The sequence below is a fragment of the Rattus rattus genome, chromosome 5, assembly GCF_011064425.1.
Source record: "Rattus rattus isolate New Zealand chromosome 5, Rrattus_CSIRO_v1, whole genome shotgun sequence".
NCBI lineage: Eukaryota > Metazoa > Chordata > Mammalia > Rodentia > Muridae > Rattus > Rattus rattus.
In genome coordinates, this window is record NC_046158.1 from 157,750,108 (window position 1) to 157,765,944 (window position 15,837).

The 15,837-nt window shown below is 46.2% G+C and overlaps 2 protein-coding genes across 2 annotated transcripts in view; both read right to left on the reverse strand.

Moving 5' to 3' along the window:
• Nucleotides 1–3,625: 3,625 nt before the first annotated feature.
• LOC116900796 (60S ribosomal protein L21-like) lies at nt 3,626–4,171 on the reverse strand. The gene has a single exon (XM_032902507.1). It carries the CDS (start codon nt 4,136–4,138, stop codon nt 3,656–3,658), a length of 483 nt encoding a protein of 160 aa, XP_032758398.1. The 5' UTR covers nt 4,139–4,171; the 3' UTR covers nt 3,626–3,655.
• A 5,300-nt stretch (nt 4,172–9,471) lies between these two features.
• The window catches only part of Dido1 (death inducer-obliterator 1), a 32,003-nt gene continuing 25,637 nt past the window's right edge, over nt 9,472–15,837 (reverse strand). Inside the window, 1 exon segment of the mRNA XM_032904948.1 lies at nt 9,472–14,100. Within this exon segment, the coding sequence (XP_032760839.1) occupies nt 10,853–14,100 (3,248 nt within the window). The 3' untranslated portion in view covers nt 9,472–10,852.

The window sequence follows — 15,837 nt, forward strand, 5'->3', positions numbered from 1 at the left end:
CAGTGCTCCTAACCGCTGAGTCATCTCTCAAGCCCAAACCTTGTACTTTTAAATGAATTTATAGGTACAAAGCCTACCTAAGAGTAACAGAATTATCCCCAGCTCCGAAAAAAAAAAAAAAAAAAAAAAAAAAAAAAAAAAAAAAAGAGTAACAGAATTAATCTTAAGTTTTGACTCAATATACAAAGATTTATACTAGTGAAAACCTTAAACCTCTATCAATATATAAAATTCTGTACCAATGTAACAAATTATGACTTATTTTTGTATCAATTACAAAATTTTGTATCAATGTAAGATATGGCTATAAAATTCTTTTGTTTTAATAGATTCAATAATCTACCACATTTGCCTAATTCTTATATTTCTTTATCTCCCTTTTTTCTTTTCAACCCCTTGTCCTTTACCTAGGAAAGAAAGATAGGAATCCCTGAGTCTAATCTCCCTATTTTGTTTCCTCCCTGTCTGAAACTGTAAGTACTTGTAATCATCCCTAAAATGACAACATATCTACAGTTCATAAAATGACCAGAACCACCCACCCCAACTTAAGGGACTGGGGCAACAGTCTTCTTATAATTGCTTCCTGTTGGTTTGGGGCAAAAAAGATTCTTTGGGGGGGGGTCCGAGAAAATTAGAAAAATGGTTAGTCTTAAGAAAGCTAGCTGTAGCATTTGTTGTCCAGTTTCTGTCCATGGAGAAAGTACAAGCTTAAATGAAGTCCAACTGTGACAGTCTGAAAGGTTGGATCAAGTGAGGTAGCTGGGGCTGGAGAGGTGGCTCAGAGGTTAAGAACACCACCTGCTCTTCCAGAGATCCTGAGTTCAATTCCCAGCAACCACATGGTGGCTTACAACCATCTGTAATGAGATCCGATGCCCTCTTCTGGTGTGTCTGACAGCTACAGTGTACTCATAAATAAAATAAAATAAAATAAAAAATAAAAAAAAGTGAGGTAGCTGTTATGAAAATGTCTTGGAAGTAAGTCTTTAGAGGAAACAGCTTCACTGCAGTTGAGGTAGGATCAAGCAGGAACAGCCGGTCTCAGTCTCTCAGCATCCCTGGGGCTGAATCCTGTCAGGGCTGCCCTTTTGGTCTTTCATTCTGCAACATACAAACCTTACACACAATACCTAGTTGTATAAAAAGACATATATGGGGGGCTGGGATTTAGCTCAGTGGTGAGCTTACCTAGGAGCGCAAGGCCCTGGTTGGGTCCCCAGCTCCCAAAAAAAAGAACCAAAAAAAAAAAAAAAAAAGACATATATGGAATGTGCAGCACACACAGATCAATTAAGGATTTTTTTCCTGCTCTGTATTTGAGCAGGTGAAAGACAACTGTTTCTATAAAGGTATATTGAATTATACCAGACTATAACATCAAGTTTTTATCTACACCATTTAAAAGAATGGCATGGAAAGTCTTGAGGATTTTGCAGTCAACATTCTATTGGCTATGTAAAGACTTTTTTAAAAATGTCTCAGCTCTTCCCCATAAGCAGGGTCAGTGCATAATCTCCCTCTTTTTTGTCTATAGCCAAGATCTTCAGGGTCTTCCCCAGTCAACTCTTATTTTCAATAATTTGGATGGAAGGAGGAGCTTTTTCTATTCCTGTTTGAATAAGTGTAAAATCTCCTCCCCAACATAACGTATTTCCTTTCTCCCATTGTGGAATTAGGACTTCTTCAGGCTGATCTAACTCAGCCGTCCTTCTGAAGCCCAGTGTATCTTAGCAATTGTGCTCTTTGTCTCATTGACTTTTAAAATACTAAAACAAAGCACATTTTAAACCATCTTTGGGAGATATCCTGTCCCACTTCTGTTCTATGACCAATTCCTTCAAGGTCCTGTAGGGTCTTCTTTATAATGGCTTGACCTGTAGGTCTGTATACTATCCCCACGACAGGCTTCATACCATGACATCCATAAAACTGTTGTATTTTAGTGGACATATGTGTCTGAGAATCATCAGTTTAAATGTGCAAAGGCAGCTCCAAGATAGCCATCATCCCTGACAAATGTGTAATGTCTGAATCATCCCCTCAGAAGTCAAGGCTTGGAGCTCTGAACATGTATCAGGTGTGTGATGCACCAACACATGTCCGTATCTCAATTCTCCAACCTCTATAAAAGGAAACACACAATGCATTGTGGGTATTGTATCAAGTTAGCATCAGTAAACAGAGTCTGATTCTTTTTTTTTTTTTTTTTTTTTGGTTCTTTTTTTTAGGAGCTGGGGATCGAACCCAGGGCCTTGCGCTTCCTAGGCAAGCTCTACCACTGAGCTAATCCCTAACCCCCTCAGAGTCTGGATTCTTAATTGAATATATTGCACCTCTATGGGCTGCCATTCTAATTTATCAAACTTCTGTGGAACCTTCCTGTCCAGAACCACGTTTTTTGATCTTATTGGAAGTTCCAGACTGGATTCCTTTGAGGGTTTTCTATTTTGATTCAAAGATTCTTTTAACTCGTGTTTTATGGCCTCTATAATCTAGTATCTACTTTCTTAGTTTCTTCTTTCTCCACGTCTGTCTTATTCTGATTTCTCTCAGAGATGACATACAAAACTGTAATCATTGGAAAAACAGCCATTGGTAAGCTGATAGGCGAATCACGATCCCATCGAATCCAGACTCAGCGTGCTACCGTGCTTTCCTCCATCCCGAATATGAAAAACCTTTTTGCTTTTGAAATTTCTCCCTAAGGACTCTATTTTCCACATTTAAATTAAATATTTCTCTCTATTATTTTTAATATCTAGCTTCCCCTCACTTACCTTGTTCTTTAAATTCAATACCTTATCAGTTTAGACTCTTGGGACCTTTTCAGTTTGTTCGCTGTGCTCCGCGTTAGCTCTGCTCCAGCTAGCTCTCCTTGCTCAGCCTTTTGCCAGCTCTGGCCAGTTCTCTCCAGCTTTCCCTACTTATGCTCAGCTTTAGGCCTTCAGTCCCGGCATCTTCCTGTGGTCTCTGGCCCACGTGCCCTGCCACGCTTGGCTGCTCTGGAACCTCTCACCAGACAGCGGGCTGTAGACCAGGTTGCTGTTCTTCTCCAGAGGTCTTAGCACAGGTTGTGCTTCCGCCAAGCAGAGTGCTGGCTTTCCAGAGCAGCTTCTGTTCCTTTCAGCAGCTTTAGAATTGCAAAGCCTTCCCAGGTGCTACAGTCCAGCTGGTCCCAAGCAGCAGTAGCTTGAAAGCCGCGATTTTGGGTAGGGTTGTGCCTCTCTACCTACGGTAACTTGTTTCAAGTAGTTTGGTTTTGCCTCGCGCTGGGCACCAAAATGTAGTACGTATTCCTGACTATGCGTATCCCTGACTAGCTTACGAATGAGTAAAACTCAAACTACGGTTAGTTTATTTGGATTTGACAATTACTGGAGGGTAACCCCTAGTTTTCTCTACTAACTGCTGGCTTGGCTACCTCTCCAGCGGTGTACCCCCAGATACTCGCTGTTTCTCTGAGCCACGTGCTCACCATCCATCTCCATTTCCTCCTCCCCCTTTCCTCCTATCACATTCTCCTCTCGTCTCTCTCCCCAACCAAGTCACTCCAAACACACCTACCTCTAATCCCTCCAATAATTGACTATAGCCAATTTTATTTTATTTGTTTATTTTTTTGAGTCCAGGTCCTTTATTTCCTTTGTATACATTAGGCCATGAATTCGTATGGAATGGGCTCCAGCAGCTCAGGCTCCTTTCCATTAGTCCTCACAAAGTGGGGTTCTCTGGGTGGCGCAGGCTGGCGCTTCAGCTGAACCCAGGTGCCCTTCTCTTTGGCTTCCTTTTTCTTCTGATCGTTCTCCTTCACCCGCTTCAGGAATCTGTCTCTGCTCTTTGGGTGCTTGATGTGCTTAATCCGCACATTGATCCTCTTGACCAGAATCTTGCCTTTAACTTGCTTGTTTACAATGATGCCCACGGCATGCTGGGTGACATTGTAGACTCTTCCGATTTTGCCGTGGTAAAACTTATGGGGCATTCCTTTTTGAACAGTGCCCATTTCCTTGATGTCTACAATATCACCCTTCTTGTAGATTCGCATGTATGTGGCCAAAGGAACGACTCCATGTTTTCTAAAAGGTCTAGAGAACATATACCGAGTACCTCTCCTCTTTCCTTTTGTGTTCGTCATCTTGGCAAGTTACTGGAAGATGTCTGCCCCGGCGGAAAGAGCCAATTTTATTTAACCAATAGTTTTAAATCAAAAACCAAGTTTATGTAACAGAAGCTTGTAAACATGAGAATTCACTCATAGACCTAGAGTAGCCCTAACCCTCCCTTCAGGCACAAAATATAACATAATGCATAACAGCACACCAAACCTCAGCACACAGGCATAGAGATCAACAGTTAATAAATGGGACCTCGTGAAACTGAAAAACTTCTTTTTGCAAGGCAATGGACACTCTCAATAGGATAAAATAACAGCCTACAGAATAGGAAAAAGGGCTGGATGTGGTGGGCAGAGACAGGTGGATCTCTGTGAGTTCAAGGCCAGCCTGGTCTACAGATCAAGTTCCAGGACAGCCAGGGCTATACAGAGAAACCTTGGGGGCAGTAGGGGATAATGGGGCAGAAAGATTTTTCACCAATCCACATCCAATAGAGGGCTAATATCCAGAATATATAAAATACTCAAGAAACTAGATATTAAACAAGAAAACAAATAATCCAATTTTTAAGATTTATTTATTGTATATAATTATACACCAGAAGAGGACATCAGATTCCATCACAGATGATTGTGAACCACCATGTGGTTGCTGGGATTTGAACTCAGAACCTCTCGTAGAGCAGTCAGTGAGTGCTCTTAACCACTTAGCCACCTCTCCAGCCCAATAATCCAGATTTTAAAACGGTGTACAGATCTAAACAGAAAATTCTCAATAGAGGAAACTCATGTGGTTGAGAAACACATGAAGAAATGTTCAACATCCTTATCCATCAGGGAAATACAAATTAAAACTACTTTAAAACAGCTGCACAGTGTGATAGTTCATCAGGTACCAAACCCGTTTGATTTCCCAGTACCCACGTGGGGGAAGAGAACCAGTTCCCGCAAGTCGACCTCTGACCCTTCATAGACATACTATGGCACATACACACCTGCAACACAGATGCTCATCAGTGTGTAAGCGTGTAGATGAATAAATATATTAAGACATTTAAAAGGAACCTACGGCTAGCCCTGAAATCCTTTTTAGCATTGAAGCCACCGTGAGGTCCCTGAAATTCTGCAACTCCTTACACTGCTGTGAAGAACAGTGGGGAGACGTGCTTCCTGACCGGACAGTCAGGCTTCTCTAACGGGAGAGTGGGCTGTGGGTAGGGAGCCCACGCTGCATTTCTCCTAATTTTGTTACTCTATGGAGGTCTGGCAGTACTATCCCTGCACTTGCTTAGCTTCTCTGCTTGTGGGCATGTGCCTGTATGAGGGCATGTGTACACGTGCTTGCACATACATGTGCACAGGAGTTGAAACTCCATTCTGTTGTTTCCGTCCACTGCGAGATGGGCCCTCTTTTATGTCTAGGTTCCTGAGGAGTAAGTCATGTGATAACATTTCCATGAAGATCCAGAGCCAACCCAGTTCCTCAGGCTGTCTGCCTCTCTGTTGGGAGCGATGCCCTTGAAGCCCTCCATTATTGATGTTATTATTATGGTTAGAGTTAAGTATGACTGAGTTCGTGGAAAATCTCCAGCCAGCTGCAGAAGACTAATACAAATCTGGTGGTCAGGATGACTAACGGTATGACAAACCTGTGACCTTGCCGAGAAAAACATCTGATGTCAGGATGCCCAATGATATGACAAACCTGTAACCTTTCTGAGAAACCGACATCCTGTTGACATCAGCTGACCACATGAGTACTGTGTCCTTGGCCTGCGTAAATGTTTCCCACTTTCCCCCCTCTCTGTTACCCCTGTTATGGTATAAATTCAGCCTTGGAAAAAATAAAATCGGCGCCTTGATCAGACTCCTGTCTTAGCATTCTTTTTTTTTTGTTGTTGTTGTTGGTTTTTTTGTTTTTGTTTTTGTTTTTTTCCGGAGCCAAGGACCAAACCCAGGGCCTTGCGCTTGCTAGGCAAGCGCTCTACCACTGAGCTAAATCCCCCACCCCCCTGTCTTGGCATTCTTCTTCGCATCTCTTGTCCCCCATTCTCTCCTAGGTGGTCCCCAATCTCCGCTGACTGCCCTGTGGGCCAGGGCACCTCTCACCTGTGTCTGTTCTCAAAGTATCACCTTTATGCAGACACTCCATAATAGACTCAGGAGGGCCCTGGCCTACAAACATGGGCAGTGGCCCCCAGAGCCTACCTTTCCCCAATCCTCCAGCACTGGGAAACTACCTGTTCTGGTGCTGGCCTGAGTAATAGCTCAGTCCCAGCTCCCGGAGCCCATTTTCAGTTCTGTGTTCTACTTGCCACCCATTATGTCTTAGTAGCCCAGTTGTACTAGTCTTTGACAACACTGGAGTGCACCATGGAATGACGGACACACTGCTCACAGTTTCCCCGTCTTCACAGACTCTGATTTGCTCAGAGACAAAGTCAGGCAGCCTTGCTTCCCTTGCGCAAGCCCAGGTTGTCAGGTTTTACAGAGCTAACAGATGGCCACTAGTCTCCTGAGGGGCAGAGGGGCAGCGGGGCAGCAAACACACAGGTGAGGCCTGGTGTCTTTGGCCAGCTTTACACAACAATGGCACCAGGCCTGTAGAGCAGTCTCCCGGCAGTGCAAGGACAGAGGGCACAGCAGTAGGAAGTGAGCAGTAGGAACTGAGCAGTAGTAAACCATGAAGTACACGACAGGGTCAGACCTTCCACTGCACCAGGCTTATATGGAGCCACCTATTCCCTAGACCTTCATTTTTGGTAAGTGATTGAGTCCCCAAAACCAGCAGTAGCATGGCAAGGCAAAAGGATGGGCAGGATGTTACCACACCCTTGGACTTTCACGCACACTTCCTTTATTTCCCACTGTTTTTCCATACCAGGCAGCTGGGACTTTACAAACCCACAAGTCCTGAACTGTCTTTCTACCTCAGGCTCACAAGTGCTAGGGTTGTAGATATACCACACACACACACCACACCACATACCACCCTCCCCACCCCCCCATCCCACCCCACCCCACCACACACCCCACCCCTCCCCACCCCACCCCACCACACCCAACCACACCACGCCCCACTCCACCCACACCTGGGGAGCTTTTACTGTGTTAACTTTTCCTGAGAAGATATGAACATGTCTGTTTGCCTGAGATATTACTCTGGTGACAGAAAAAAAGAAACAGTTCTACCAAAACCCCAGCTTGGTGAGCCAATGGTGAGCCAAAAAGGTCAGGCCTTTTTACTGAGCATAGGTGATTCCTAAATAAGCTAAACAAAACAAAAACCAACAACAACAAAACAACAACAACAACAACAACAACACATGCCAGGCTGGAGAGATAACTCAGTGGTTAAGAGCACTGACTGCTCTTCCAGAGGTTCTGAGTTCAAATCCCAGCAACTACATGGTGGCTCACAACCATCCTTAATTGGATCTGGCGCCCTCTTCTGGTGTGCTTGGCTGAAGAAAGCAATGGTGTACTCACATAAAATAAATTAAAAAAAAGACCTTTGAAAACAAAGTAGATACAAACTGTGCAGACAGTACTGTTTCTGAAACAGGCTCTCACTATGCAACCCTGGCCCTAAACTAAGGTCTGCGTGCCTACAAAGCACGTGCCACCAAGTCCTGCTGTGAACATGTTATGCCCAGTTTACTAACAAGTCACAAGTAACCCAATAACCTACAGTGCTATACGATGTCAATTTTATTAATGAAAAAAGAAAAGTGTTATGGTTGGGTCTGAAATGTCCCCCACTGGCTCAAACTTTTGAATACACAAGGTTCTGCTCTGGGAGCTAATAAAACCTTAAAGACGGGACTTAGTTGGTTAACGTAGGCCACCAAGTTAGGGAAGGGTGGTTTTCAGGGATACAGTCCTACTGTGCTCCAGGTCCTGAGCAATGCTTTTTCTTTTTTTTAAATGTATTCTTTTTTTTAAAAAAAGATTCATTATATATAATATACATATGAGATATATATGGATGTTCTATCATTACATACACCTGTGTGCCTTAAAAGGACATCAGATCCATTTATAGATGGTTGTGAGCCACCATGTGGTTGCTGGGAATTGAACTCAGGACCCCTGGAAGAGCAGTCAGTGTTCTTAACCACTGAGCCGTCTCTCCAGCCCCAGGAATGCTTCTTGATTCACTACAATGTGAACAGAACATGCCACAAGCTTCCACTGTCAATGACAGCTGTTCCAGTCTCCATGATGCACTCAATCCCCAGGAACTACTGAGCAGAATAAGTCCTTCCTTTCTCTCCTGTTTCTGTCAAATATTCTGTCACAGTAATAAGGAAAGCAAATATGTAAGCATTACTGACAGTCTGCTGGGTGTAAAATTGGCTGGACGCTCCCCTCATTTATGTGCTGCTGGGGGAAGCACGCTTGAGATCCGTTACCTGCCAGCTGCCTTCCCCATGGTTGTTTCCCTTGTTATGACTGCAGGCATACCCAGCCATCACTGCTATCACTGGGACACAGGCACCATTGCTTGCTTGTTACTGGACTTGGTAATTTATGTCCCAGCTGGTGTTGCCAGGGATCCAGTATGACCTGGAGGTCTAATAACTCTTATTTTCCCCAGTCTGTCCTCTCAGGTGCCAGAGCTGGAAGCTTTATGTACCAAATCCCGCAATAGGTTTCACAGAGCTTGGGGATAAACACAAGTGATATAACCCAGCAAAAGCACCCATGTAGGATCAAGTTAAGATGGGAGCTAGAGGTAATGGTGCCCGTCTATGATCCCAGAACTCATGAGGCTGAAGCAGGATTGCTGTGAATTTGAGGCTATATAGCGAGACTGTCTTAAAACAGAAAGGGGGTGGTATGGCTCCCAGAGGCTTCTTTGGCGAGTGAGTTGCCTTCAGCCTCCATGTCCCAGCAAACACTTCAGCTAGGTGCCGGTCAGGATCCTCCCGCCAAGCTCTTGGTGTACCGGGTACCTATGTGGGGATAGACCAGCTGGATTTAGGTACACATCCAGTAGGTGGCAGTCAAGGGCAGGACCACATGCACGCGAGCTGGGCCAACTCCAACGAGAATGGTTGGCTCTAGTGCTCAGCTCCTTTTAAAAAGCTAGCAGTGAGGCTAGATCCTACCCATGGCGCTTGTGCATTTCTGATCCACTGCCTTCTGCTCTGATGCAGGTTGCCTCCAGTGATCCCACGAACTGGCTGCAGTCAGGGTTCCGTATAGGACACCGGCGAGCACATCACTCTGTGGGCCCTGATACCGCGCAGCAGGCAGCATCCAGCAAGAGAAGTGGGACTGCCAGTTGGGAGTGGGATGCCTTTGCCTGTGATAACTAGGGGTAAAGGCTGAGTGAAAAGAGAGACAAGAACTCTGTAGATATTTATTCTACTTCAAGTAACAAAACCTATGAAGTCCTGTGTTTCAATGGACAGTGATAGAACACTCTGCAATACAAAATACAGTGTACAGAAATTTCTACAAAGTAAACCTAAAGAAACACACTTGATTTTTATGCTTGTGCATTTAAGTTAGAAAATTTTACTTTACATTTAAAAAAAAAAAACCCTTCACATATTATTAGATGTTGAAACTGACACTTTCATGTAATTTACCCTACTGTTTATTTGGTTTACAATAGCAAGTATCCCAAATTGCTATTTTCCCATTTCTTTTCAACTTAAAACATGTGCTATAAAGTGAAAAAAATCTGTAGTGATGTACAGTGTGGAGTGAAATAAGACACCGAAGAACAAACGAAGCTAATTCTCTATCTGAAAAAGTAAGTTTATGAAAATATAAAAGGAACTACCAAACATATTTGCAGTCAGGTTAAGTTAGCTGGCCTTCTCACAGCATCTTCAGAGGCAACCGGGGCTACACAGCAGATAGCCTTTCATGAAGCAGGCTGCTTCACCACCATCCTCATTTCCAGATTTGGTACAAACATTGCCCCATCCCACTGAGAAGCTTCCAAACCTGTCACCTGTCTGGAGTCTGAATCTGCAGAGAGCCACTCAGAGGGCAGCAATGGGCAGTGCTTGACTCCTGTCTCTCCCCTCTTAAAAACTGCTCTAAACTGCTTTGCTTCTTTTTTTTAGGCTGATAAATTTGAACATTTAAAAATAAATTGTTATTTAAAATGTAACAATTTCCACTAGGTCAGATTATTTCTAATTATGCTCTGAAAAAAACTTCTAAGGATTTCGTGTTGCTGGGAGCTGGGCCTCAGAAGGCTGCTCTCCCACAGCTGCAATTGCGCACAGCCCCCAGCTCACCCCCGAAACAGTGCTTTCCGACCGACCGGGACAGCACTGAGAGCCCCGGGACAGACGGAAGCAGAGATGGCTACACAGGGAAACTAGCTCTAAGATCCACTGAAATTCCCTTAAAACTTACACCAGTCAAGTTATTGGAAAAAACTTTATAATCTGAAAAAAGCAATATGCTTTTGTAGACATTTTCCCATTTCTCTAATTTTAAATGGAAATTATTTTTTTTAAAAAATCAGAATTGTAAAGTTGGGAAATTTTGTAACAAACCATTATACACAAAATTACAGTAATTCCTGAAGTCCAGAATATTATATCCTGCATATAAGTTCATAGCTATTTCAAAAACTCTTTGCTCAATACATTTTATGCACTTGGCTTTTAAAGGGGTCTTTGCCAGGCTGAGCCTATATACAATAGCTGACACAAGTCTTTGTCCACACCAGCATCGTGTCACCAGCCCTGAGTGCAATGGCCTCTAGGCCTGGGCTGCAGCAGGGCCACCCTCAGAGGTTCTGGCCTCAGGTTTCAAGTCCCGAGGGCTCTCTCTGCTCTTGCTGCGGTCCTTCCGGTCCCGGCCTCGGTCCCTGTCCCTGTCTCGGGCTCTCTCACGGTCCCTGTCTCGGTCTCTGCTCCGGGACCTGTCTCGGTCTCGCCGCCTTTCACGGTCCCGGTCGCGATTCCGACTTCTCTCACGGCTCCGGTCCCACTCCTTACCCCTGTCGGTGTCTCGCTCCCTGTCCCTGTTGGAGCTCCTATCCCTGCCTTTGTCCCATTCCCGATGCCGGTCCCAGTCCCGGCTCCTTTCCCAGTCTTTTTCTCGACTCCAGTTTCTGCCTCTCTCTCGCTCTCGCCTCCTATCCTCAAATGCCCGGCCCTGCCGGCTTTCCAACCCTTGGGCTTCAGGCTCGTCCAGAGGCTTTTCTTTAGGTCCTGCTTCAAATCGCTCCCTCTGTCTCCCTTCAAATGCTGGGCTCCTATACTCATGGCCCTTGCCTTCTCGGAACTCTGATGTGGCCCACTGCCCGTCGGCCTCATGGCCCTGTCCAGGTCCAGAACTGGAAGGCAGAGCAGTGGCTGTGCCTGCCTCATCCCATCGGTCCTTCCTATGCTGAGGAGGATGGCTCGGTAGCTCCAATAGGGGCCGAGGGGGAGGCTTCACTGGCTGTGAGGATGGGCCTTGAAAGTGAAATCGAGAAGGCGGCTGCTCGTTTTTTTCAGGAAAGGGCGCGGGGCCCCTTGGTCCTCCATATGGCAGGGGTGCTGATGCCCTCTGGCCCGCAAACCTTGGTGGTGAGTTCACTCTCTGCTCTTCAAATTGCTGGGGCTGAACGCCCCGGGGGCCTGGCATGAAACCTGGTGCTTGGCCTCTGGCCCCTTCAAACTGGCCAGGGTGAGTGCCCCGTGAAGTTTCAAACTGACTAGGGTGGGGCCCACGTGGGCCGACAAAATGACCAGGAGGTGGTCCCCTTTGGCCTCCAAACTGAGAGGGTGGAGGTCCTCCACGGGGCCCTTTTATCTGAGTTAGCAGTGGCCGCCTCTGGCCTCCAAACTGAAAGGGTGCCCTGTTCCCCATGAACTGGGCCTGATCTGGCCCTTCACACTGAGCAGGGGCACCTGTCATTTCGTTGTAGGGAGTGTCCTGGAATTCCCTTTTCTCCCCATGAGGATCCTTGCGATCTTCAAATTGGGCTGGTGCGCCTCCTCTGGGCCCACCAAGATAAGAAGGTGAGAGTCCCCTGTTGTCCCCATAGGGAGGTGGCCCATGTTGCCCGGAGAATAAGGAAGGAATTGGTGGCTTCTGTGCCCCAAATCTGGCAGGCGGAGGGCCTCTTGATCCATCACTGTTAGGAACAATGTTCTCTTCTGAAAAAGGAGGGACTGGCCCCCTAGGTCCTGGGAAACTGGGGCCATGATGACCTGACATCCCAAAAGTGCGTGGTGCAGGTTCACGCTGGCCTGGAAACTGAGGCTGAGGGCCCCCTCCCCTCTGCGCAGGTGAGGGGAATGAAGTAGCGCCCTCACCAGGCCTGGGCTGTGGCTCTCTGCTGTCCTCCATGTCAGCTACTGGGCTGTCACTTCTCCCAGCAGACTGAGAACCCCTGGGGTCCTCATATTGGGATGAACCAAGAGATGTTTCCTGAGACAGAAATGTGGGCCCTGAGAAAGGCTCCCTGCCTCCAGAACTAAAATTCTGTGCCTCAGGTTGCAAAGGGAAGCTGGGTGGAAAGGTGGTGCTAGGGGGTGTGGGCAGCAGCACTCTGCGTGGTGGTGCTGGCCTGGCTGTGCCATCCCCAGCTGTAGGAAGGTGGCTGGTGTCCAGGGGTAATGAGACAGGGTTACTGGAGTGCTCACATTTCTGGATGTCATGTTCAGGTCTCAACACAGTGTTTTCACCAGGAGCCCAGGGACTAGCCATCGACTCCTTGGCTTCTGCAGCCAGCCCAGGCCCCTGGGCTACTGCAGCCCCAGCAGGAGTCTCCCGGGCAGGTAGGGTGCCTTGTGGGCCAGATGTGCTTCCTGTGGGGGCCCTGGGAAGAGATTCATTCTCGGTGTTTTCTGCAGCAAGCCGCCTGGCCTGCCTTGGGTCCCTACTTTGTCTTGAGTCTAAGCTGTGGTTGGTGCTCAGGGATCCCTGACTTGGATCCAGGGCTTGCTGTTCTTGAGAGAACAGCTCTGTCTTGCCCAAGGAAGACTTGGGAGGTGGTGACATCAGTGCATCTGACACAGAGAAGTGTGCCATGGACACACCCACAGCAGCCCTCTGCTGTCGAAGGGCTTCTTCCTGCTCCTCCAGCTGCCTCTTCTGCTCCTCAATCTGCTTATTTAGCTCTTCTAACATTTTCTGCTGCTCTACCAGAGAGGCACTGGAGGCATCGGTGGAGAAGTCGGCAGGCCTTTCTGTGGAGCTGACTTTCACACACATGCGATTGGGCAAGTCATCAATGGTCACTTTGGCTTCTTCCAAGATGGTCTCATCTTCTGGGTCATAGGCCACCTCTTCCCTCTCAGCTGTCTCAGGAACACTTGGCACATCATGAGGCCTCCCTGATTCAGCAAGCAGGGTATGAAAGGCTCGATCAGGGTTGTACTCTTCCTCAGGGTCGTAGGGCCTGTCATCCTCCTCCTCCTCCTCCAGAGCCTTGTCCTTTGAGAACTGACCAAACTGTTGAACAATTGGATCCAACAAAGGAGCTGCTGACATGGTGTCCTCCCCCTTGGCCTTGGAATCCTGATGTGGAGCTAGAGTAGACCCAACAGACTCTTTACCAGATGGCTCAAATGATTTCTTTTTCCCAAAGAGAGTCTGCAGGATGTGTTCCAGAGGTGAGGCTGTTTTTGAAGTGGCAGCAGTAACCGGGGAAGCTGTGGTAGTGATCACTGCTGATGTTGTGGGCGCTGTGACAGTGCTGGTGGACCCTGGCTTGAGGGATGACAGTATTTTCAATACTGGGGGTTCAGGAAGAGGAGGAGGGGGTGGAGGAGAACCAGGGGGTGTGGTGCTGCTGGCAGTTGTGTCTGCAGAGTGCACACTGTACTTGGGAGGCTTCTTCTCGGACGGCAAAGCTGCAGTTACTTTGGGATAGACTGAAGTTTCTGTTTCCTCCTGTTGGAGTCGAGGCCGCTTCTCATCTGTCTTGTCTAACTCGCCTGCACTTGAAGGACGTTTCACTTTCTGACATATTACTAACCCAAGTATTATATTTGGACGAGGTGATTCAAGACCTGGAAAACAAAACATTTATAGAAACTTTAGAACCTGAACCTAGCTCCCACCCTTTTCCTTGTTTGTGGTAAAATATGCCAAGTTTGAGAACCTGTTTGCAGTAGAAGGCCAAGAGACTCTAGTCCCTGACTGCACCAGCACTCACACCCAGTCCCACCTCTAGTAGTCTAAAAGATCAATGCCTGACCCGAAGCCACAAAACAAGAACTCTAAGTCATGAGCAATCCCATCCCATATCAGAATTTATACCGTGTCTTTCCAGTTACTGAAAGGAGAAAGCTACAGGAAAGGTGAGAGACAAGCAGCCACTGGTTACTGGAACACTTGACTGGCAGGGACGATGATGTTTTATGTCTCAGTCCTACTTTTGCATTTGCCCTACTGCACACCAGAAGAGAGCAACCCACTTTTAGCTTTAACATATTAAGCTAAACTTAACACATTAGGTTAAATATACTAAGTTAGCAAACGCTTAGTTAGGGACCAATTAGGCTGAAGCTACAGTGACACACAAGCAGTACAGAGAACTTAATGTCTGGTGTCAAAATTATTGTAACAAGAAAACAAAGCTCAGTCTGTCTTCTGGAAGCAAAAATCCACTGGGCATTCACATATCTAGTAGTTGCTACTCAGCTGTGAATCAACTGCTATCCCAGCAACAGCAGCGCTCTGAGCTCAGAGTATGCGGGATTACAGAGCAACCACCTACTGCTTAAGTCTTTGTAAACACTGAGTCCTGGGCTTGAATGAAAAACAAGGCATTTGCAAAAGGTGCTGATGGGCACACTCCCGGAAGGAAGTGCTAGGGTGATTAAGGGCACATTGTTTTTAAAGGCAACGACTACACTAAAACAATGTGGCAAGCTAACTCAGGAATGCTGGCTTCCCACTCATGTACACAGAACAAAGCTAGGAAAAGTCCAGGTTACAAAAGTTTTAACTCAGGGGCGTGGGGTGGGGTGGTTGGGAGGGATATGACGGTGTCAAGAGTACAAATGTAAAATAAAACAAGCTATCAATCTGACCACACTATTCAATTTACTTTTATAAAAATATATTCATATTACAATCTTTAGGCACTTAAAATCATCAAAGTTTTGGGTTCAAGTTACTGCAAACAATTGCTTTTAGACATATTATGTAGTTAGTTTAAGAGTGCTACAACTCCTAAATTCCAGTAAAGCTTAGTACACAATGGAGAACAGACCCCATACCAAGCCCTCCTCTCCCTTTCCAGGAATCTCAGTGCTAGCCTCTTAATTTCTGGAGGGACATTCAAAAACTGATAGGGCTGTTAATTGTCTGATGTGTATCAGAGAAAGAGCTAGGAGGCAGAAAAGAGCCCTGGAGAACAGGCTGATGTTTACTGAACATCCTATCTAAATTTCCCCACTCAATGTGTGGAAAGCTATTTATCAAGTTTTCTTGATATGGGGATTTTTAATGTAAAAACAGCAGCTATTTGCTTCCTAGGTACTATATGGCTAGTTAAGATTTATAGTCTAGAGTAACTGCTGACCCTTATTTATAGCCTTTTTGGACAAGTCTGCAGAAAATGGTCAGAACTTGCAAGTTTGAGTTATCAAAGTTTGTTGGAATATTTGGGCCTCAAAATGTTTTACTGGGTGGCTCTGTAAGCCAGGGTCTTTTTAGAATCTGACACTAGGAGGTTGGCTGGGGGTATGGAAGTGGTGGGCTATGAGGGGGGACACAATGCTAAGGGCTGGGCGTGGGGG

Coding starts and splice junctions, on each gene's coding strand:
- LOC116900796 (XM_032902507.1), bottom strand. CDS start 4,138: ATGACGAACACAAAAGGAAAGAGGAGAGGTACTCGGTATATGTTCTCT.